General features: G+C 44.3%; 2 protein-coding genes across 7 annotated transcripts in view; one reads left to right on the forward strand and one right to left on the reverse strand.

Moving 5' to 3' along the window:
• Positions 1-2,214, forward strand: part of LOC119433346 (WD repeat-containing protein 36) — a 35,765-nt gene extending 33,551 nt beyond the window's left edge. Inside the window, exon 20 of the mRNA XM_037700502.2 lies at positions 1,884-2,214. Within this exon, the coding sequence (XP_037556430.1) occupies positions 1,884-2,033 (150 nt within the window). The 3' untranslated portion in view covers positions 2,034-2,214. The remainder of the gene's footprint in view (positions 1-1,883) is intronic.
• An 8,117-nt stretch (positions 2,215-10,331) lies between these two features.
• LOC119433482 (mesoderm induction early response protein 1) overlaps positions 10,332-18,766 on the reverse strand; it is a 34,347-nt gene continuing 25,912 nt past the window's right edge. For all 6 annotated transcript variants that reach the window (XM_037700717.2, XM_037700718.2, XM_037700721.2 and 3 more), the window contains exons 12-14: positions 18,609-18,736; positions 16,952-17,324; positions 10,332-15,884 (exon numbers count right to left, since the gene is read on the reverse strand). In XM_037700717.2, coding sequence (XP_037556645.1) covers positions 15,780-15,884; positions 16,952-17,324; positions 18,609-18,736 — 606 coding nt within the window. In that variant the 3' untranslated portion in view covers positions 10,332-15,779. The remainder of the gene's footprint in view (positions 15,885-16,951; positions 17,325-18,608; positions 18,737-18,766) is intronic.

The raw sequence follows: 18,766 nt of genomic DNA on the forward strand, positions 1-18,766 counted from the left end.
TGACAAATGTTAAAATGTTATCACGCAGCGCAAGACGCGCCTACATGATTTAGAACTTATGCGAATGTTATCATTGATTCTATGTGTTCTGTACATCCTCACCAAACCTTCTATAATCAGATTGCATGCGCGACATGAATTGCGTCGTAGTGTAAACCACGCGGGCATCAGCACTGGAACCTTCGACAAGTGATCTATAAAAGCCGACGCGCTTTCTTTATTTATTCTTTATTCAAACAAAACTCGCAGCGCCATTGGCATTATTGCGAGGGGCATAATACAGAGTAAAACAAATCAACAGAGTTTTGGCTCACAACCTCAGCCGGTAACAAATTCCACTCCGATATGGTCCTCGGAAAGAAAGAAAACTTAAAAAGGTTAGTCCTGGGGGCATATTCCCGAACTTTGAACACATGGTCTCTTCGGGTGGATAAGTAATATGGAGGACGCAGATATGATGAGGCCTTGATTCCAGTTTGATTATGATATATAGTGTATAAAAGCTTGAGACAAAGATTCTTGCGGCGTTCACTTAGAGGAGTCCATCCTAGATTTCTTTTTAATTCCGTTGCACTATCAAACCGATTGTACCGCCCCAGGACATACCTTGCAGCGCTAGACTGTATGCGTTCCAACGCTTTTATTCGTACGGAATGGGACGGATCCCACAGAGGGCAGGCGTACTCAAGTAATGGCCTTACGTAGGCTTTGTATGCAGCCTCTTTGACGTGACTTCCCACGTGCTTGAGATTCCTTCGAAGGAAACCAAGTGAAGCTCCGGCCTTGCGCACAATGCAGTCAATGTGCTCGGACCATGATCCATCCTCAGATAAAGTCACTCCGAGATACTTATACGAAGATTCCTGGCGAACAACTTGATTATCTAGATAGTAGCGATACCGCAGTTTATTAACTTTTTTTGTGAAGCTGACATGCACGCATTTATTAATGTTCAAATTCATTCTGTTTAAACTGCACCTCATTTTGATACGATGTAGATCTTCCTGCAAAACAGTTGGACCCGCTGACCAAATTTTCTACAATTGCCGACTGTGTTCGCCGCTATCGTTGTGCTTTGAGTGTAGCCTTTTTTTCTGGTCACAGGTTCGCCCAATAAAAAGTTAGTTTCTCCATTCGCAGTTTTGCTACTGTCTTCTTGAGCGTCACTACCACGTGACATCTGGTGAAGCTGCTAGTGCGTTCATGTACCAAACGCCCCTGAAGCCTCGATCCACTATTATGGTTGTAAACAGGAATGTGTGGTTCTAGTAACTGTAAGCTAGATTACTGGGGAGAGCAGCAGCACAAAGCAAAGAAACAACTGGACAACCGCTACCGTCTTATGTAAGCTTGAAGTGGAATGTTTTGTAGCCTGTGGTGCGTGATCCTCCAAGGATCATGTACACCTTTTTCGCATTGTTTAAACAATTTGCCCATTGCAGAGTGCAATTTTAAGAGAACTGCGGTCACTGCCCTGAGGAGCCAGAATGGTTAGGCATCATGATTAGTGAACTGGGCTGCACGACTGCTACGTATTGTCAATGTTCAATGTCCATTTTCGTTGTCCATGTTGTAATGTTCACCATGCGAATACTTAACTTTGGACTAGCCATAATTTTATGTGTACTGTTAACAAGACCAGGTAGTATACCTAATTTTCAGTAGTGCACAGGTTTGACATGTAAATTGCTGTATATGATTTGAACTCGGTGACAAGTTTGTCAAAAACAGTGTGGCTTTGTCTGTGTCCTGCAAATCATTGCTTAGTTAAATCATTTTTGACATTGCGTTTATTAGGATGCCACACGGACACCAGCATTGCGAATGTTATGCTTTGTGAACAGACCTCGTTGAACACAGGCGTTTTTGTTCCACCTTGGCAGGTTCACGCCGACGTAATGGCTTCGGAAGACGCATTCCGGGAGGAGCTCATATCGATTGCAGACACACAGCACAACTCTTGGAAAGACCTTGAAGTGGCATTCAACCAGTCACTCTGCATTGTTAATTACCTAAGGAGTGCCATCCTGTGACGAACCTGAGCAGCCAAGTTGCTAGTGTAAATACATTCCCATCACACCATCATCATTGTGGTAGTCTACTGCAAGTCTCATTTGCTCATTGTTACCCCAATGTTCTCTTTTTCTTTTTTTCTGGAAGCAATAAAGAGAACAAAGATACTGCGCCCTCTGGCGCAGTTATGATGTAGAAACAGATTCCTGTCTTCGTCCTTATAAATACAGTGCTACTCTTTATCATAGTGCAATTCTTAGCTGCTACCACTTCCATTAAGCCGACAAACTTGTGCTACTACGATGAGGCAACGCTGGTTTTTGGCTGCCACTGTGAGGGATAAGCACAGGCAGGTTCTTGTAGCCGATCACCTGCTCCACCACGTACTTGTATGTGTTGTGCTATTTCTTTGGCATTCCTCCACTGAAATTCAACGTGCTGACCTACTGCTGCGTGCAGCTATGCAAGCAGTGTGTCAACATAAATGCTTCAAGCCATAAAGTACATGTTAAAGAGCGCAACATTCAATATGGAATTCAATGCGCTGTGAACTCGGCTACTGTGTGGCCATGCTGATCATCCACATGTATTTCACACTAATTGTAACAGGTCAATGCAGCTACTTGCTTCACCAGTCAGAAGGAATGTACGTACACAGCACATGCTTGGTTAGTATGTTCGTTTTGCATGCTCATGAGCAACAGCGCCGCCGCATGGGCTGCAGCACTCTTCTAACGCCATTTAGGCAGCAGTAGTCGTAGTTCTTGAACTGACGCCAAGCAGCAGTTATGATGCGAGGCAACAAGTGGCTGCGACAATTTACCACAGTGGCTAGCCAAATACTAGCACTTGCGAGGTCACATTATGGCCGCACTGGATCACTGCGCGGGATTGATACACAAGAGCAAAACAAGACATAGCTTGGACCACTTATAACTAGGAGTGTACGAATATTCGAAAATCTTAAATGTTATGCATGCAGTCCATAATATTCCTGGACTGCCTGGACAATATTTTTAATATGCATATTCTATTCAAAAACTAAGTATTCGCAAATTTTTTAAAATTGGGTTGGATACGAATATTCGAGGTATGTCGAATATATTTCTAGCTGTGCGGGAGCAAACGTGGTTCTCGGCATTTGTTTCTATATAATCTAAGAATATGTGTTTCATTTTATGGTGAATTTTGTAATATTGTGCTGCTAGCGAAATTCTGCCTGTAAAGTGCGCTCATCCACTAGGCGTCTAAGCTTTGCTGGAAAGAGAGCCTCTTAGTAGCAAGGGGCACAGGCTTGCAGACAGCGAGAGTGAACTTAAAGAGCAACGGAAGGGTATGGGCACGACTGCGCCAATGTGCCAATCCTCAGCAGCGATGCCCGTCCACGCGGCCTCGCTATGCAAATATGCCAGCTGCCGCCGCATGCCCACGTCGCGCCTCCATGGTAAAGTATCGCATGCCTGTTACATTTCAGGATACAGAGATTGCCGATCCGCTACCGCAATAAGCGCCTGAGCGAAACATGGGACATGTAGTACAGATCTCGCAGGTGATGGATATTCCACGATGGGCATTAGCTAAAATGCACTATTCTCAAGTACGGTTGCATTACTTGGAGTTATAATCAAAGCATTTTTTATGCAATCAAAGGTGCCCTCTCCCTTCTTCCCGTTGTATGATGCAGTATACCTTGCATTATATTGGTAGTTGCGTAACTTGCATTATGTTCTTGCAAATGGGGTACTTCGACAACAGTGAGTCGGTCAGATGTCTCTCACTGAAGGAAAACAACAGACGGGGGTTTGCTGCGCAAGCTGTGCTGCAGAAGTCATGTTTGCATGTGGTGTAAAACATACGAAAAGGAAAAGTCTATGTTCTCGCAGATCTTTCCTAAACAATGGTCACAGCAAACAGCTAGTACAGCACCACTTCGTTTTGGTTGGGCGTGAGCACAACTTTTGCCTTGCTCATTTGTTACTTTTGCAGTGCATACAAGAGCTTATTGCCTGACAGCAAACGTGATGAGTGACGGCTGGCACAGGGTGAAATCCCTCTGAGATAATGGGCATTTGAAATTGTGCAATAAGGCACAGGTAATTGCGATGTCCCAGCATACATTAAAATAGCCAAACTTGCTAATAAATGCATGTGCATATCATTCAATTCATATTCAAAACATTTGATATTCGCACACCCCAACTTATAACATAATCGTTTATAATACAGAACCGGCTTTAACGCAGTGCACTTCGATCGTCTGCACACTGCGACCAAAGTTGCGGTTTGGTGCAGACATGCCGAGTCAACGTAACGTCGCAGCGGCGTACAGCCACTGTGAGGCAGTTCCATGTGCTCCCGATGCACATGGAAAGTGGAGGAATTAACCGTCCCTACTACGAAAGTCAGGGCACAGGCAACACATCGAATGGAGGTAACACGTGATCCGTGGACGCCATGTTTCAACATCGCACGCACGTGGATCAGTCCAAAAAGTCTAGCGAGACACGGTACGGCATCCGACATTTCAGTCACCGTTTTACATTAGTTCTGTGGAGTTGGTAGCAATTAACGCGCCGCGGGGAAATTGAATGATCGAGCAGGCAACTTTCCCCTGTGTCGTCTTTGTCTGCATCATATGTGGAGACCGCGGGTCCTCAGACATTAACCTTTCAACGTTCAATTTAGACGAATGTAAATATCACCGTCGTGTGCTTAGATTCTCGGATACGCGCAGCTGCTTGGTCTACACGTTTTGCACATTTACAGCCTTTGAAAAATGTTTGGGTTGTAGTGTGGTAACGCTTGTAGTCCGAATATTCGTGATTCTGGTCTAAGCTGTAACACAGCATGCTGCATGCCTTGCTTTTTTGTTAATATTTGTTAAATTTTCTTTTAATGTTGTTTGCTCTGCTGTAACCTAAAATGCCGTAAAACTTAATGGAAGCTTTAGCTCTATTCAAGGCCTCTCCATCGCTGTTTTCGCTTCTTACAGTTGAACCTCGTTACAATGAAGTCATATGTAGCATGAAAATATATTAAGCATATATTTGCTACACGCTGATACCGGTAAGAACTGTTTATTTACTTCGTTATGTCAAGGTTTGATTAGTAAACAAAATGCTTGTCATGCAGTCATGAGCATGCCAAGATCTTCAACCCATCCTGTTGTGGCGAATGAAGTTCGCATTCACAGGGCTATGTTATGTGGCGAACACGCTGCATGTCTCACACCACAGCAGCAAACACATTGAAACCTGTAACCAAGTGCACATGACCTTTGAACAGTTTCTACACGCATCATGCTGCTTGCATGCACCTTGCGCATACGTCTACCTTTTACAATGGTGGCAGGAAGCCACTGTCGCCTTACAAGCCCACAAGGTTGTCAGAGTAACGAAAAAGGTCTATCATTAACAAACAAGAATAGAAGCAGCCTACCATTGTGTGGCACAGTGCCGGAGATATTTTGAAATATTGAGACACGGCACTCACCGCAAACAGGCTGGAAAATGTTTTACCACATATGATCAACTGTAGATAAATGTATGAAATTTACATAACTTTATGCCAAGGTGCTGCAGACTCCATTAAGAGCAAGTGAAGGTGGTAGAATGAGTCTTTCTGCATTTTATGATGAGTCACCAATTACAAAGCGATTAAGTATCTAATTATTGTGCACTCTGTAATGACAAGTTTCTTCATAAAAAAGAAATGAACTGCTAGTGTGAACTGCCTGCACACGTTAATTATTGGTTGCAAGCTTTACTAGAAAGAAAAAAAAATTATTTCGCAACTGCTACAGAAACGTCCCATGTCACACCTCTAGTGAAACACTGTGGTGCCTTCTCCAAAGCGATCTTCGGTAGCGATAGATTTCCCTCAGAAGTAAAATGAAGGTGCTTGAAGTAAGCAGAATGTTAAATTTACCCTAAGATTAGTTTTTGTGGTCTATTCCTAGGCACAACTGCACAGAAATGGCAAAAATAAGTTGCGTACACAAATGTGTACGCTGTGACTGAAGGGAATGTCCAGGCCAAGCCAAGCAGTACCAACTACACCAATGCAACGCAAGCACAGCCTCGCGTGGATTACCACTAGACAATGCACCATACTGGCTGCTCATGCTAAACTTGAGTTAGAGATACGCAAAGGCATGTGGTGTAATTGGTAGGGGACTTACGTAAAGCTGGCAACCCTATGCTGCAATGAGATGAAATTGGTTTCTGGGTGCCATAATGAGAGGTAGACACGAACATTTGCTCTGTAGTTTGATCACCTGATCTGATAACCTGTTCCAATACATGCTTGTTTGCTTTGTGCTCTCTCTCTAGCGGTCGTAACATTGAAGTTCAACACGCCAAGCTACTGCTGTGTATCCGCTCTGTGTAAGCAGCAAATTAACGTGGACAATTTCAGCCGAAGGTACCTGATAACTACACATCAATACGTCATTCCATGCTTAGACCTCATCTGTGAGCTCAACCACTGCATGGCTATGCTGACTATTGCGCCCCTATTTCAAGCTAACATTTAAAGGGGCCCTGAAACACTTTTTGAACACAGTAAGAAAACGTTGCAGATCTGTTAACGAGGCTCCTGCAAACATGCGAGCCAAATATTATTGCACTGCATGCAGCAGGGAATGTAAAATGTCGTGTCAAAAGCAGTGAAATATTGCTTCCTCTCACTTCCACAATGTTGTCATGCAGCTTCATAGCAAGCAGCTGGACCCACAACTACTGGCTGATTTTGTGATCATGAGTACATTCTCAGTAATAGAATTAATGCTAATTTGAGTTACATAAATGAAAAATATGTATGTTTACAATCCGAAAATGACAGAAAAAATAGATGTCAACTTGACCTGAAGTACAGGAAAACATTCAAATACCAGCGACAATGTCCCATACCATCAACAGGGCATGTTATGATGAAAAGTTGGACAACGCTTAAGCTTCGCCTTTAAGAGTGGAACGCGGTAGCATTCAAAGATCCCTGACTGCTTCTCACACTTCCCGGCAACTGCAGCTTGTGTAATCGTAATCTTTACCGGGAAACGCTAGCGGCGAACGCTATGCACGAAGGCGAGCTTTCCGGTAGAAACGCGACCTCTTGTGTGGGCTGATCCCGAAGGTAGTGCGCAGCTGCGGCAAAAAAAATTTACATCAGTTTCGGGTTTCTGTTATTGTTTTGCACTTTTAATACTTCAATCTGAGAAGATTCAACATAAAAGGAATGTGGTATCGGTGTTTTGTTTCACTGACATTTGTTCGTGGGCTGTCATTCTCAAAATTCCGAGGAATAACTTTGTCGAGAATGTAAGACAAGGTATGAGCAACTTTAGTGATAGAATGGTGTGGCAATATAACCCGCATATACCACATGTCATATAGCAAGGCGTGGCATATATACATAGACAGCCGAACCCGGATATATCGAACACACATATAACTAATTAAGGTGCATAACGAACAGCAGTAAAATCCCCTTGAAAATTTTTGTACATTGAATCACCTATATAACGAACTTTTCTGTGATCCCCTTCCGATTTGATATATCTGGGTTTGACTGTACCTACACACGGCAATTTTCGCTCTTGGGCCACGAACGCTGGCGCCGACGCTGGATTTTCTGCTACACGGGGCCCTTAACGCTATTTCGTTAAAACCATGTATTAAAACCAGTCGCGAAAACCTTTGGGGAAGGCTAGCGGGGCATTGTTCCCTTGCGCCACATTGCCCTCTCCCCTGTGTAGCTTCCAGCACACTCGTGGAAATGAAAGAAGAAAACCACTGATTGGTCCGATAACTACATCCAACTTTGCTCGCGCTTGAAGGATTCAACTTTTTGCGGCAGGATACTCGCGAGGTGATGCAATTTAACAGTTATGTCATTATACGATTAATTGGAAAAGTGTTTAAGGGCTCCTTTAATAGAATAGTGTAATGATAAGCGCAAAGTATACACTAGGCAGTGGGACAAGAAAAAGGACAGGCCCAGGAACAGACAGTGCTTGTCGCTTGTCTGTTTCGTCTAAGGTTTGTGCTTATTATTCCATGGAATAACTAATGTTCATGGCTAGTCATTCTTTTGCACTCATGAGCTACAGCATTGTTATGAGCTGTCAGTTTTCCAAAGTCGTGCAGGTGATGGTCACGTTTCTCGAGTTAAGGACGAGATGCCAGCTAGCAGTGGCTGCGACGAGCTGGTCTGATCGCATGGTCAACTACTCTAGAGTTTGCAAAGGCCACACTTCAGCTATGTGGGATTGGTACAGCTGGACGTAACATATCACAGCATGCCGAGCTTCTTGGTTTGCTTTCCTCTTTTTTCTGTTTATAGTTTTCCCTCATGGAACCTGCAATAATGTAAGTTTTGACAAAGTAGCTCCTGCAGTCAAGGCCTCTCCGTTATCACTTTCGCTTAGCACCTCACAGCTTCGTTTGACAGGGCTGTTCATTGTGGAAAACATACCTGAGATACATTCATCTATTTAACTGCCCAGTCGTCAAGACAAGGTTCTAAATGCCACAAAATTAATGACATGCTGCCTTTGAACAGTCATCTTCTGGGATAATGAACAGTGAAAAAAGGAGAAAAAAAAGTCATAGAAGTAGTCCATAGCCATCCAAGCAGTCCTTGCACCTTAGTGCCAACATGAACACCAACAGCAATAAATGTCCCTTGGTTTGGCTTCTGCAACAACTTTTATATTGGTTGTTTCTACACTAAACTTATGCACTATCGACCAAAAAAGTTCACGGACCAAGGGATCTGACAAAAAGCTGAGCATCTCCGCAGCCTCAAAACACAGCCTGGTATTCCCATTTCAACCCTCTACTGGTATATCCGAACAACATTCTGATGTACACCGCAGCCTCAAAACACAGCCTGGTATTCCCATTTCAAGCCTCTACTGGTATATGCGAACAACATTGTGATGTACAGTTTTACTGGCTACTTTTAAAGGCTGCTCCGATATTTAGCGTTTTCTGAGATCCCGTGGTGCGTAAAATTTTTTTGGTCGATTGTACATATTTAATCAGGGCAGAGAAACAGATTTGTGGTTCCAAGGTTTTGCCAGCGGCCTTTGATATTTTTTTTATCAGCCAATCTTTTAAACAATGTAGGTAGTTCAGCATAGTGTAGTACAGTGGAATCTCGATACAATTCTGCATGATACGTTCTTCGGGATAATACATTTTTTTTCTTATATACCATTTCTTTTTCTTATTTACGACTATGTTTGGATCATACAATTTGCGGATGATACGTTTTATTTTCCGGTTACCATTAACCCTTTCACTGCCGGGTTTTTTTTTCATGTTGGTTCAGTGGAAATTTCATGCTAGTAATGGGCACCATGATACTCCAAAGGACACGTAAAGATATTTCATCAGAATTCATCAGCAGTTCTTGAATTTCTTCGTCCGTCAAAGCGCTGACTCGCCATGGCTGCTGCGCTCTGCCGAGACGAAGCGACACGTGTGTATAAAGTTTTTTTCAGGGATTTTACGTGTGTAAACACGTGCACTCCATCTGTTGTCAAAAATTTAATTTACAAGTTCTACGTGTTTAGATGACCTCTCCATAGATGGCGAGACATGAGCGCAATTTTTTTTTTTGCACGAGTTGTCTCGTGAGTGGCAGGGAGTGAGTTTAAAAAGCAACACGAGTATACTCGGGAGTAGCAGGGGGTGCGCGTGGATGGTTTCACGAGTTATCTCGGTAGTGGCAGTTAAAGGGTTAAGATCGTATCGCGATTCCACTGTATACATGACGAACATGCATGTGCACTTAAACCGCTTTCGGGTGCCATTACACTGGTGGTGACCATAGGGGCTCTTTTGCAATCACCTTTACTATAATATTGAACAGTAAACACAGCTTTTACTGGAACTTTAAAAGAAACACGTTTCCACTAGAGTTTATTATTGTGCCAGTGTTCTGTATTACCATTGTTATGGCTTTGAGACTACTATAAATATTGGAGATTAAACATTTGGACTACATAGATACCAAAATCAACTATAGACACTATTTAAGGTAGCTCGTTAGTGGAGTGGCATTGACAGTTATAAGAACCCATCCAGCTGTCGCTGCAAATGGACACAAATTGTTCTCGTGAACCAAAGCCATCCATCTAAATAGGGCAGTTTGTTGATATTTTATCATCCTGGTGGAATTGTGCCATGTGCTGCTCAAAATTTATACTGTCATTTGTTGAAATGAAATTTTTCCAAACAAAACATCACCCTCAACGCAACAAACACAATGCTGGAACCAAGTGAAACACATTTTCTAAAATATGGACGCACTTGTCATAAAATTACATTTCCCTTTATTAAATCACATTCGTATTGCGTATTTGCTACCAATAAATAGTGCTTGCTATTTTCTCCTGTTCATTTGCACAAATGGGATCACGATAAGTTTTTTTTTTGATGGGCTCACATTCCTTGTATGCGGAAAGTAGTAGTGTAGTAACAAGAGAAAAAGAAAAACATCGAAATGACACTGTGCAAATCTGCATATTGTGAATGTGAAAAGGAAAAATGCACATCTTGTGATGACGAGAACGTAACACGGTGCAAACTTTTTTCAACAAAAAACATGAAGTTATTTTAAAAGCTTTTGTACATACATATTACACGAGAGCTGCAGAAGTGGCAACATACAGACAGTAGTGGTTACGGGGTAAACATAGAGTCCAGCTTTGGATAGCCTGTTCCATACCAGGCAACGGCCAGCTGTTTTTTGAAACTCACCAATGAAGTCAATTTACCGTTCAGAGGTATTTCAGAACTGGCAGCAACTATCCTCTCAAACATGGCTACAATATAAGGAATTTTTCCTCTGTTCAAAATACCTTTTTCACGCCCATTCTAAAAAACAAAAGTTTTTAAATCTGCGTTACAGCTATTCCAACCAATTTTAGCACATCCAACATTCATCATGCCCCAGCATTACTATTGATCCCTTACCATCTTGTGCTGCTGCAGTGTATGCAACACAAAATGCAACTCTCGACACATTTCCAACTGCTTATCTTTGTACAATTGCAAGCAAATAACTTGGGAGACCTTATGCTACACATAGAAATCAGTTATAAAAGTTAGCACAGGGTCAGTAAAAACTGCTGCCGCGTTTACAAATAAAGACTTGTCACTCTTTTATGCCAGAAATGGAATTTGTAAAACCTCACACCCTTGAGAATTCCTACTCAGTGTCTGGTTTGCTACTGCCCAAAGTCTACCATCTACCAAAGTCTTTGCAGTCCTTTCAAACACATCACCATATCCAAGCCTAGTACCTTTATACTCTCTGTTATATCTGATGCATGTTCCCATTCGCCGCATTGGCTCTACTGATGCCAGCATCTGGCTGTGTGTTCAGACAACCTGGAAAGACTGCACTTCTAGCTATTCTTAACGACGGTTCATCACTGATGCCGGCTGTGCGTACTCACCGATTCCCTGGTCACACGGCCGCTCTTGACTGATATCTGATAATGACCATGCCACCACACAAAAGTCACTGTGGAAGCCCTTTTAAAAGCTTCGCTGTAAAATCTTCTCCCTCCCACTCACTTACAGCTAACAGATACGTTCCGAGCGTGGTGTTACGAGACGTTACTGGGATAGCTAGTTTCCAAGCTCAAACAGGCTTGGTGCAGTAAAACATAATTACAGCCTTGACAAGTAGCCTGAAATCTGGTGGTGCAATCTATGTGTGCATGCTTGACAAATGAAGTGCACGCCCACGCCAGAATAATATTTGAAACTTTTCGCTGCTCCTGTGATATCCAAAACTTTTGCTCGGCATGATGTGTGCACTTAAACTATACTCTGTTCCATACATTGCAATGATCGCTATTTAGGCTATGCTCACTATGAGAGGCTGCACTCGCTCCTCACTTGGGCGACCAAATAGAGCGTGCCACATGTTAGGGAACGCACAGGTATGCATCATGTGATTGAATGTAACATTTAGTCCCATACTTTTGTGTTGCAAAATACACATGGAAGGCTTCGTAGATCTGAACCTGTTGACGACTGAACGAGCGGAGTGACAGGTTTGTGCAACCAGTGACCACAGCGCACTACTTGTGCTCGCGACCGAAACAGTATGTTGAATACTGGCAATGTTAAGTGGCCCACGTAATGCATGATTTGGCGTCACCTTAGGTCCACAAGTTGGAGTTGTAATATATAAAGTAGTTAACCGTAGAAAGCGTAGCAGATCAAAACAACTTCACTGTGAAACGTGCGGAGATTTTTTTTACCGCAGAACATGCGTAGCTTGTACAGCGTTGCCTGCTAAGTATGAAACGGAGTATAGAGCACACACTGAAGCAACTGTGGCAGTGAGCAGTTGCACGTGTGAAATGCACATTGCGCAAGAAATGGCAAATGTTACCGGAACTAGATAAGACACATCCTATCCCCTTGCCAATAACATTATACAGTAGACTTCCGTTCATTCGATTCCGGTTAATTAAATTTTTCTGTTAATTCGATCCTGACCGACGGTCCCAGCCAGCGCCCATGCACTTCTATGGGCCCAAACATTTGCCATTTTGATTCCAAATTTGGCATTTGCCAGGTCATTCGAACTTGGCCAGTCAGCACGTACGTGCCCGACTCCTATGGTGACCCCTTTAGTGGCAGTGTCTGTTGGGCAGAGCTTAGGAGACGGTGGCTCCAACCAAAAAATTATTATCAGTTGGTTGGAGCCACTTGAAAGTCATAATTTCTACATTGGTGTTATACTTTGGACACATTAAAAGTGGGTGAGCAATTGATTTGAGGGCGAATTGGACTCTGGCAAATACTGCCAAATGAACAGCAGTGCGTTTTGACATTGTTTATGCATCTTGTGTAATTCGATCTGGCGGGCAATTTGGTCAATTTTTGTCGGTCCCGTCAGGGTCAAATAAACGGAAGTCGACTGTATTACTTTAAATGCTGCTCACCGAAATAGTTCCGGCGGCATGCTGGTTTGGTAATTTGCACTAGAACAAAAACGTGCGCACAGCCACGCTTTCAAACCTGTGAAAGCAATTGACCACACCCGAACAATACTGACAGTGAACACACTCCTGCACAGCAGACAAGAATGAAATGACAAGGTTCATGACTGCCACCTGCAGCTCTCTCTAGCAACAATGACGAAAAATGATGCTTCCATGACTTAAACATCGTAGAGGGAAAATAAAATCTGTGCACAAATCTAGCCAAGTTTCACCCGCTGTGTTTAAGTCACCTGGCAAAATGCACCTCATATATTAGTAGCACTGGTACAAAAAATGTGCAGTATTCACATCTCAAATTAAGACAGAGCACATGCTTGCGGTTAAAAACAAGGCGAGAGTGTATGTGTGACACAACGTGCACTGCTACACCAACAAAATGTAACATAAATGGGGTGAAAAAAAAAAAAGAAACAATACAGACGAACGTCAACAAGGTGGTGTTTTTTGTTCTTTGGGTACTTCACCTATGCTACAATATGGTATACACTTTCAATCTTAAAAGAAGTAGCAAAACGAAGCAACGAAAGAAGATTGACAGCGTGTGAAAAGGTCGTCTTATTCTTTGAAAACACCCGCCACAGAAAATGCGGATTCCCCCCCCCCCCCCCCCTCCCCTGCACCACACCAAATTCGGGTTTAAACTGCGCACAGTCCCTCAGCTCTGTCAGTGGTGGCGATGGTGGGTTCATAGAAGGCACTTTCTGGCAATAACGCTCGTTGCGTTCACTGTGGGATGAAAGCATGGTTCGCCACGGCAACCAGTGGGGACGTGTTCACTTGGTTAGTTCACCACAAGTCTCTGTCTTTGACAGCAGCACGGCTCGATGCGTTGCTGGCGGTATTAGTTGCGTAGCGAGGTGGGCACGATATATGCCCAGAAGCGGTGAGTCGACGACATGTTGCCGGGCGTGCCTCAGACACGTTGGCAATGAAGCGGCAGACCTCTTCCCGATATTCAAGACGATGGTTCACAATCTTCCAGTACCTTGGCCCTAGTACAGATGTCCAAGTGACAAAGCTGTCACGGAAACACACGCGTTTCTCTGCTGGCTGCACATTTTTGACAAGCACAATGGATACAGCTGATGGGGTAAGTGGTAACGACCGTCAAGCTAAAGTATTTACACCAACTATTGTGGGCAGGATTGTGTGTCCTGCAATTTGAACGAGTTCTGACACATCTGACATTTTCGCTTCGGCACAGTTACGCTTCTGCAGCGCTGGTACCACGACTTCCTGTATTTATAAATGCTCCTCGACCTCAATGCTCCTCTTCAACTCCAGTAAATGGAGGGTGACATCATCCCCGCAACTAAAGTGGCCACTGTTCTTTGGTAACCCTCTTCTGTAATTCCAGCACTACAATATCGTAACCAAGCACTTTCAGTGCCTGCTGGAAGGCGCCGGAGTGTTTCAACAAGTAAGTACGCTGCACGAATTACTAGGCAGCATTACCAAAGTGCAATGTCTACTTCAGTCTTGGGGTGTCCTACTCAACTGACGGAGTCAAAGGAGAGTTCTCAAGTTCAAATTCAGGAGTACAGTACCAGCACTCAGACGAAGTACACCGAAAAGTGCGGCACACAGACCATGCTCACCAGCAACCATATTGCTTCTTGCTTTCAACTTTTTACATTTGTGAAAAACAAGATTGTGCAAAAATACCGTGAGCAGAGCGGCTGGAAGCATTTTTGACACACGCATTTCAAGCATTTTTGACACTCACACATGCACACACGCACGCAGACACACTCATATACACACACACAATTTTTGTCAGTACACTGTCGCTGCTTCTGCACAAAAAGGAGCTACTATTATATCTGTTGCAATGGATCTGCTGTATGTCCCCAACCCCTTTTTTTCCTTTCTTTGTTGTTTTTCGCGAATGTATAAAGTTCATAGCAAGAAGCAATAAACTTATACTGTCGCTAGCCAGCACAATGTGTGTGTCACTCTTTTCCGTGTACTTCGTCTGAGCGCTGGTCCTCCAGAATTTGAACTATCTTACCACAACCAGCCCAAATTTCTACCCTACTGAGAGTTGACAAGTTGTGGTCCATTTGTAAATACGGGGCTGAGAGTACCAGCTGAATGCATTGGCAATCTCAATGTTCACCATGGCACAAAAGCTACGAAGACAATTATCAGCACCAATATGAGAGTTTCATTTTTTTTTTTGGCCTATAGACTGTGCATTTCTCTGTTAACATAACCTTCATTAAACCAGATACTATTGTCACATTTAAGGACATCAACGGGACCAACTTGACCTCATTTTTACAACCTTCACTGGGCAGACTAAGTAACAACGCGGCGGCAACAGCGCTTGACCTGCCTCCGGGCGGTCACACACAATGAAGCACACACTTGGCGGCTTTGACGAATCCTGGGGCTCCAGAGGTGACACGGCAGTATGCACATCACATTCCGCAAGCTTTTTCTTCTCCCCGTTTGCCGTCTGCCCCAGGAAAAGGGTCGGCATACTGCATGTTAAGTAATAAGCGAAAGTGCGGTGCCGTCACTAGAGGGCGCAACACAAAATGCTCCACCCGCACAGCACCAGAGCAGTCCATGATGTGAAACGCTGTTCGCGCTGCGGCAGCGCTCTTGGTCCCAAGTTCGGTGAATTTTTTTTTTTTTCGTCAACTCTAGCGTGTGATGGAGGGATGGATGCGCCGGCGAAGGAGCAGAGAGATTCTGCATGTGGACACCAGCGGCTGCTGCCACATCACTCGTCGGGAACAACGGTGTGAGGCCGTTCGGTTGCCCCGACAACTGGCTGTGTTGCAGACGCTGTGCTGACCAGACTGGTGGCTGCCATCTTGTTCAGGACCTGCGGCATTCGTCGCAAACACTTCAGTCAAGCATGACAACAGCATGCTTGCAAAAGTGCAACCGAATGAAAAATGAGCCGTGACGCAGCGATTCCGTCTACTGCACAAACTGCAGTTGCAAGTGGATCTTGCTCCGCACAAACAACTGTCAACTAATCAGCTCATATACAGGGGCAGGCAACACCTGTAGCCATCAGCAGTAAACAAGCCCAGCATCGAATGCACCATGTTGTCATGATGTTCTAGTACTACCCTTTCAAACAGTACACCATCAACTTGAGCCAACCAGAAGGCAGTGACCTCATTCTTCAGCTGTAGCAAATTGTTACTGTTCTCTCAAGCGCTCTTTTGTACAGGAACTCGCAGCCGCATTGGGCCAATCGCTATGATCACACAACCTGTAAAGAATAATAATTCCACAATGTGAACATGCATCCCTATATCAATAAGAGAAAAACCAATGAGGCAGCAGTGACAGGAAAGAGAGAAATGTGCACAGAACTCAAATAGGTGCAGAAATTCATTACAGCAGTGCTTCTTGCTCTTTTTTTTTTTTTTTTAAGCATTCTTCGCCTTATACAAAGCATGTTGTGGGAGGTAGGTAGGTAGGTTCCTGTCTTGCGTCATTTCAGACATCTTTATTGCCCAATGGTAGCATCGAACCTGTCTCCCTTTGCAAGGAGACTGCTAAGAATGGGAGAATGGCCATACAGGCATTACAAAGCACAAACTGCCATGAAGTATTGACTATGGCTTCTAACATGCAGGTTTTAGTAGCCAAATATAGAAGCCAGAGTGGCCCACTAAGGGCATAAACTGCTATTCTGATAGAGTATGAGTGTGACCTGGTATGTGTGATCAGATCTGTGTGACCAGACAGGTCTGTGTGACCAGACAGGTCTGTGTGACCAGACAGGTCTGTGTGACCAGACAGGTCTGTGTGACCAGACAGGCTACGCACACGGGTACACATGTGACGCGGCTTAGTTAAACTACTTTTTCCGAGGTAACACATCCCAAAGTGGGTGTATGACCCTTTACACAAGTAAATACAGCAATGTCTGACCTGTACAACGTTGCCACTTGGAGCCGCAGCTGCCGCTGCCGCTGTCACTGCCACCTTGCCCAGCGTTGGTCTCACAGTAGTAGCGATGAGTGGGAGATCATCTTCATCCGATGAACTTGCCGCCGCTGTCCAGAGCCGGTCGCGGCCGTTCTCACGTGTTGGATCAGTAGCCACTGTCAGGGAAGCTGTAGCGGATGTTTCGCGACCGTTCTCTTGGGGGCCGACAAGCTGACTCGTGAGCTGCATGGGCAGTGCGAGCCTTGGCCGCTTCGCTTCGCTTGGGCTTGTGGACCGGTCACGCGGCTGCTGCTGTGACTGTTGCTGTTGCTGCTGAGAGTTCTCCTGCTCATCCAGGAAGCGGTCCATGTAGTCCCTGCACACATTGTCCAATGAAAAACACTTGAGATAATCTTCTATCTTTAGTGCATCTCCTTAACCCTCTCTCTACTGATGACTACAGTTGTCACCGAAATTCGTACCAGTATAGCCGATTACAAGTATAGCCGTAATGAAGTCATGTTTCTAAAATCTCGGGGAAATTTGTTACAATTTTTTGTAGGTGCGTGTGAATCACTGAATCGAATCAAATAGTGAACGTTCGAATAACTCGATTCGAGAATCGAACATCTACTATTTGATATTATTCAATACTACTTTTGTTGCTACTTTAATATCTATTATTTGACATTATTGATATGCTCAATTAGCGGACTGCACACACAGCGGCCAAATGTCGCAATTCGCGTAATGGTGCTGCATCGGCCGGCTCTGTCAGTACAAGGTTTGTCCGACTCGACAGGACTGATTGAAATGATAATGTGAAGCAGACAGAGGGAACAGCAACAAAACGAAAGCAGCGCATATTTCGTAAAGTGCTAAAGCATGTGCGAAGATCGGGCGATTAGTCGCCAACAGGGACGCAGATCACGTTGGATAGCAGCGATGAGCTTAACACAACTTCAACAGACATCAATCTAACCTGCACCTGTGATCTAGGGACCGATCACTGATTAGCCACTTGTACGAACATACTATTAGAGAGCTTTACGTTAGGGGATGCAAGCCGCACCCAAGTGCTAGGGGGATGCAAACTCCTATGTGGGCCCTTCGCGCTCTTTTGTGCTCACTCTGGGTTCTTTTGTACACTCGACAGCTTGCATTCCCAAATCTAAAGCTCTCTTTTAGCGGCAAGCATTCCGCAACAGCTTGCGGCCTTCGTTACCACATCGGCGAGCGGCAAGTTTTGGTCACAGCCATACTGCTTTATCGGCACAGCTTCATCAAGCAACGGCGACTAAAGTTATGGTTCGGTGCCGAATCGACACAGATCTATTCGTAGCACCCACACAGCACTTGGAAAGTCAACAAACCTCCGAGCAAATAAAAGCGAGTGCATGAGATAACAACGAAGTTGTTCATGGCTGTCATCTTTGTGACATACACCGTATGGCGGCTTCTCGTTCCCAATGCCGTTCATAGATGCACATCGGTCTCTTTTTACAGCTTCGAGCAACTCGTCACAAGACTAGCATTGTGTTTCCATGGCAGGCGCGAAAGTGTCATGACCCAGTTGCATAAACAAGGGGGGGGGGGGGGGGGGAGGTTATTGTATTTGTTTACAGAGTGATGAAAATGAACTAGCACTGTCTATACTCACGTAGTTCCAGGGTGCAGAGCGTACTTCTTCTTTTCAAGGCGAACCTTACTGGCAAAGATGTCGTGCCGCTCCGTCTTCTTCCACAGGTAGTAGAAGTGCACAAGCTCACCGACCGAGCGCGTACGGACCTGCGCATGGTTTGCAAGAACCATCTAAAA

The sequence above is a fragment of the Dermacentor silvarum genome, chromosome 11, assembly GCF_013339745.2.
Source record: "Dermacentor silvarum isolate Dsil-2018 chromosome 11, BIME_Dsil_1.4, whole genome shotgun sequence".
Lineage (NCBI taxonomy): Eukaryota > Metazoa > Arthropoda > Arachnida > Ixodida > Ixodidae > Dermacentor > Dermacentor silvarum.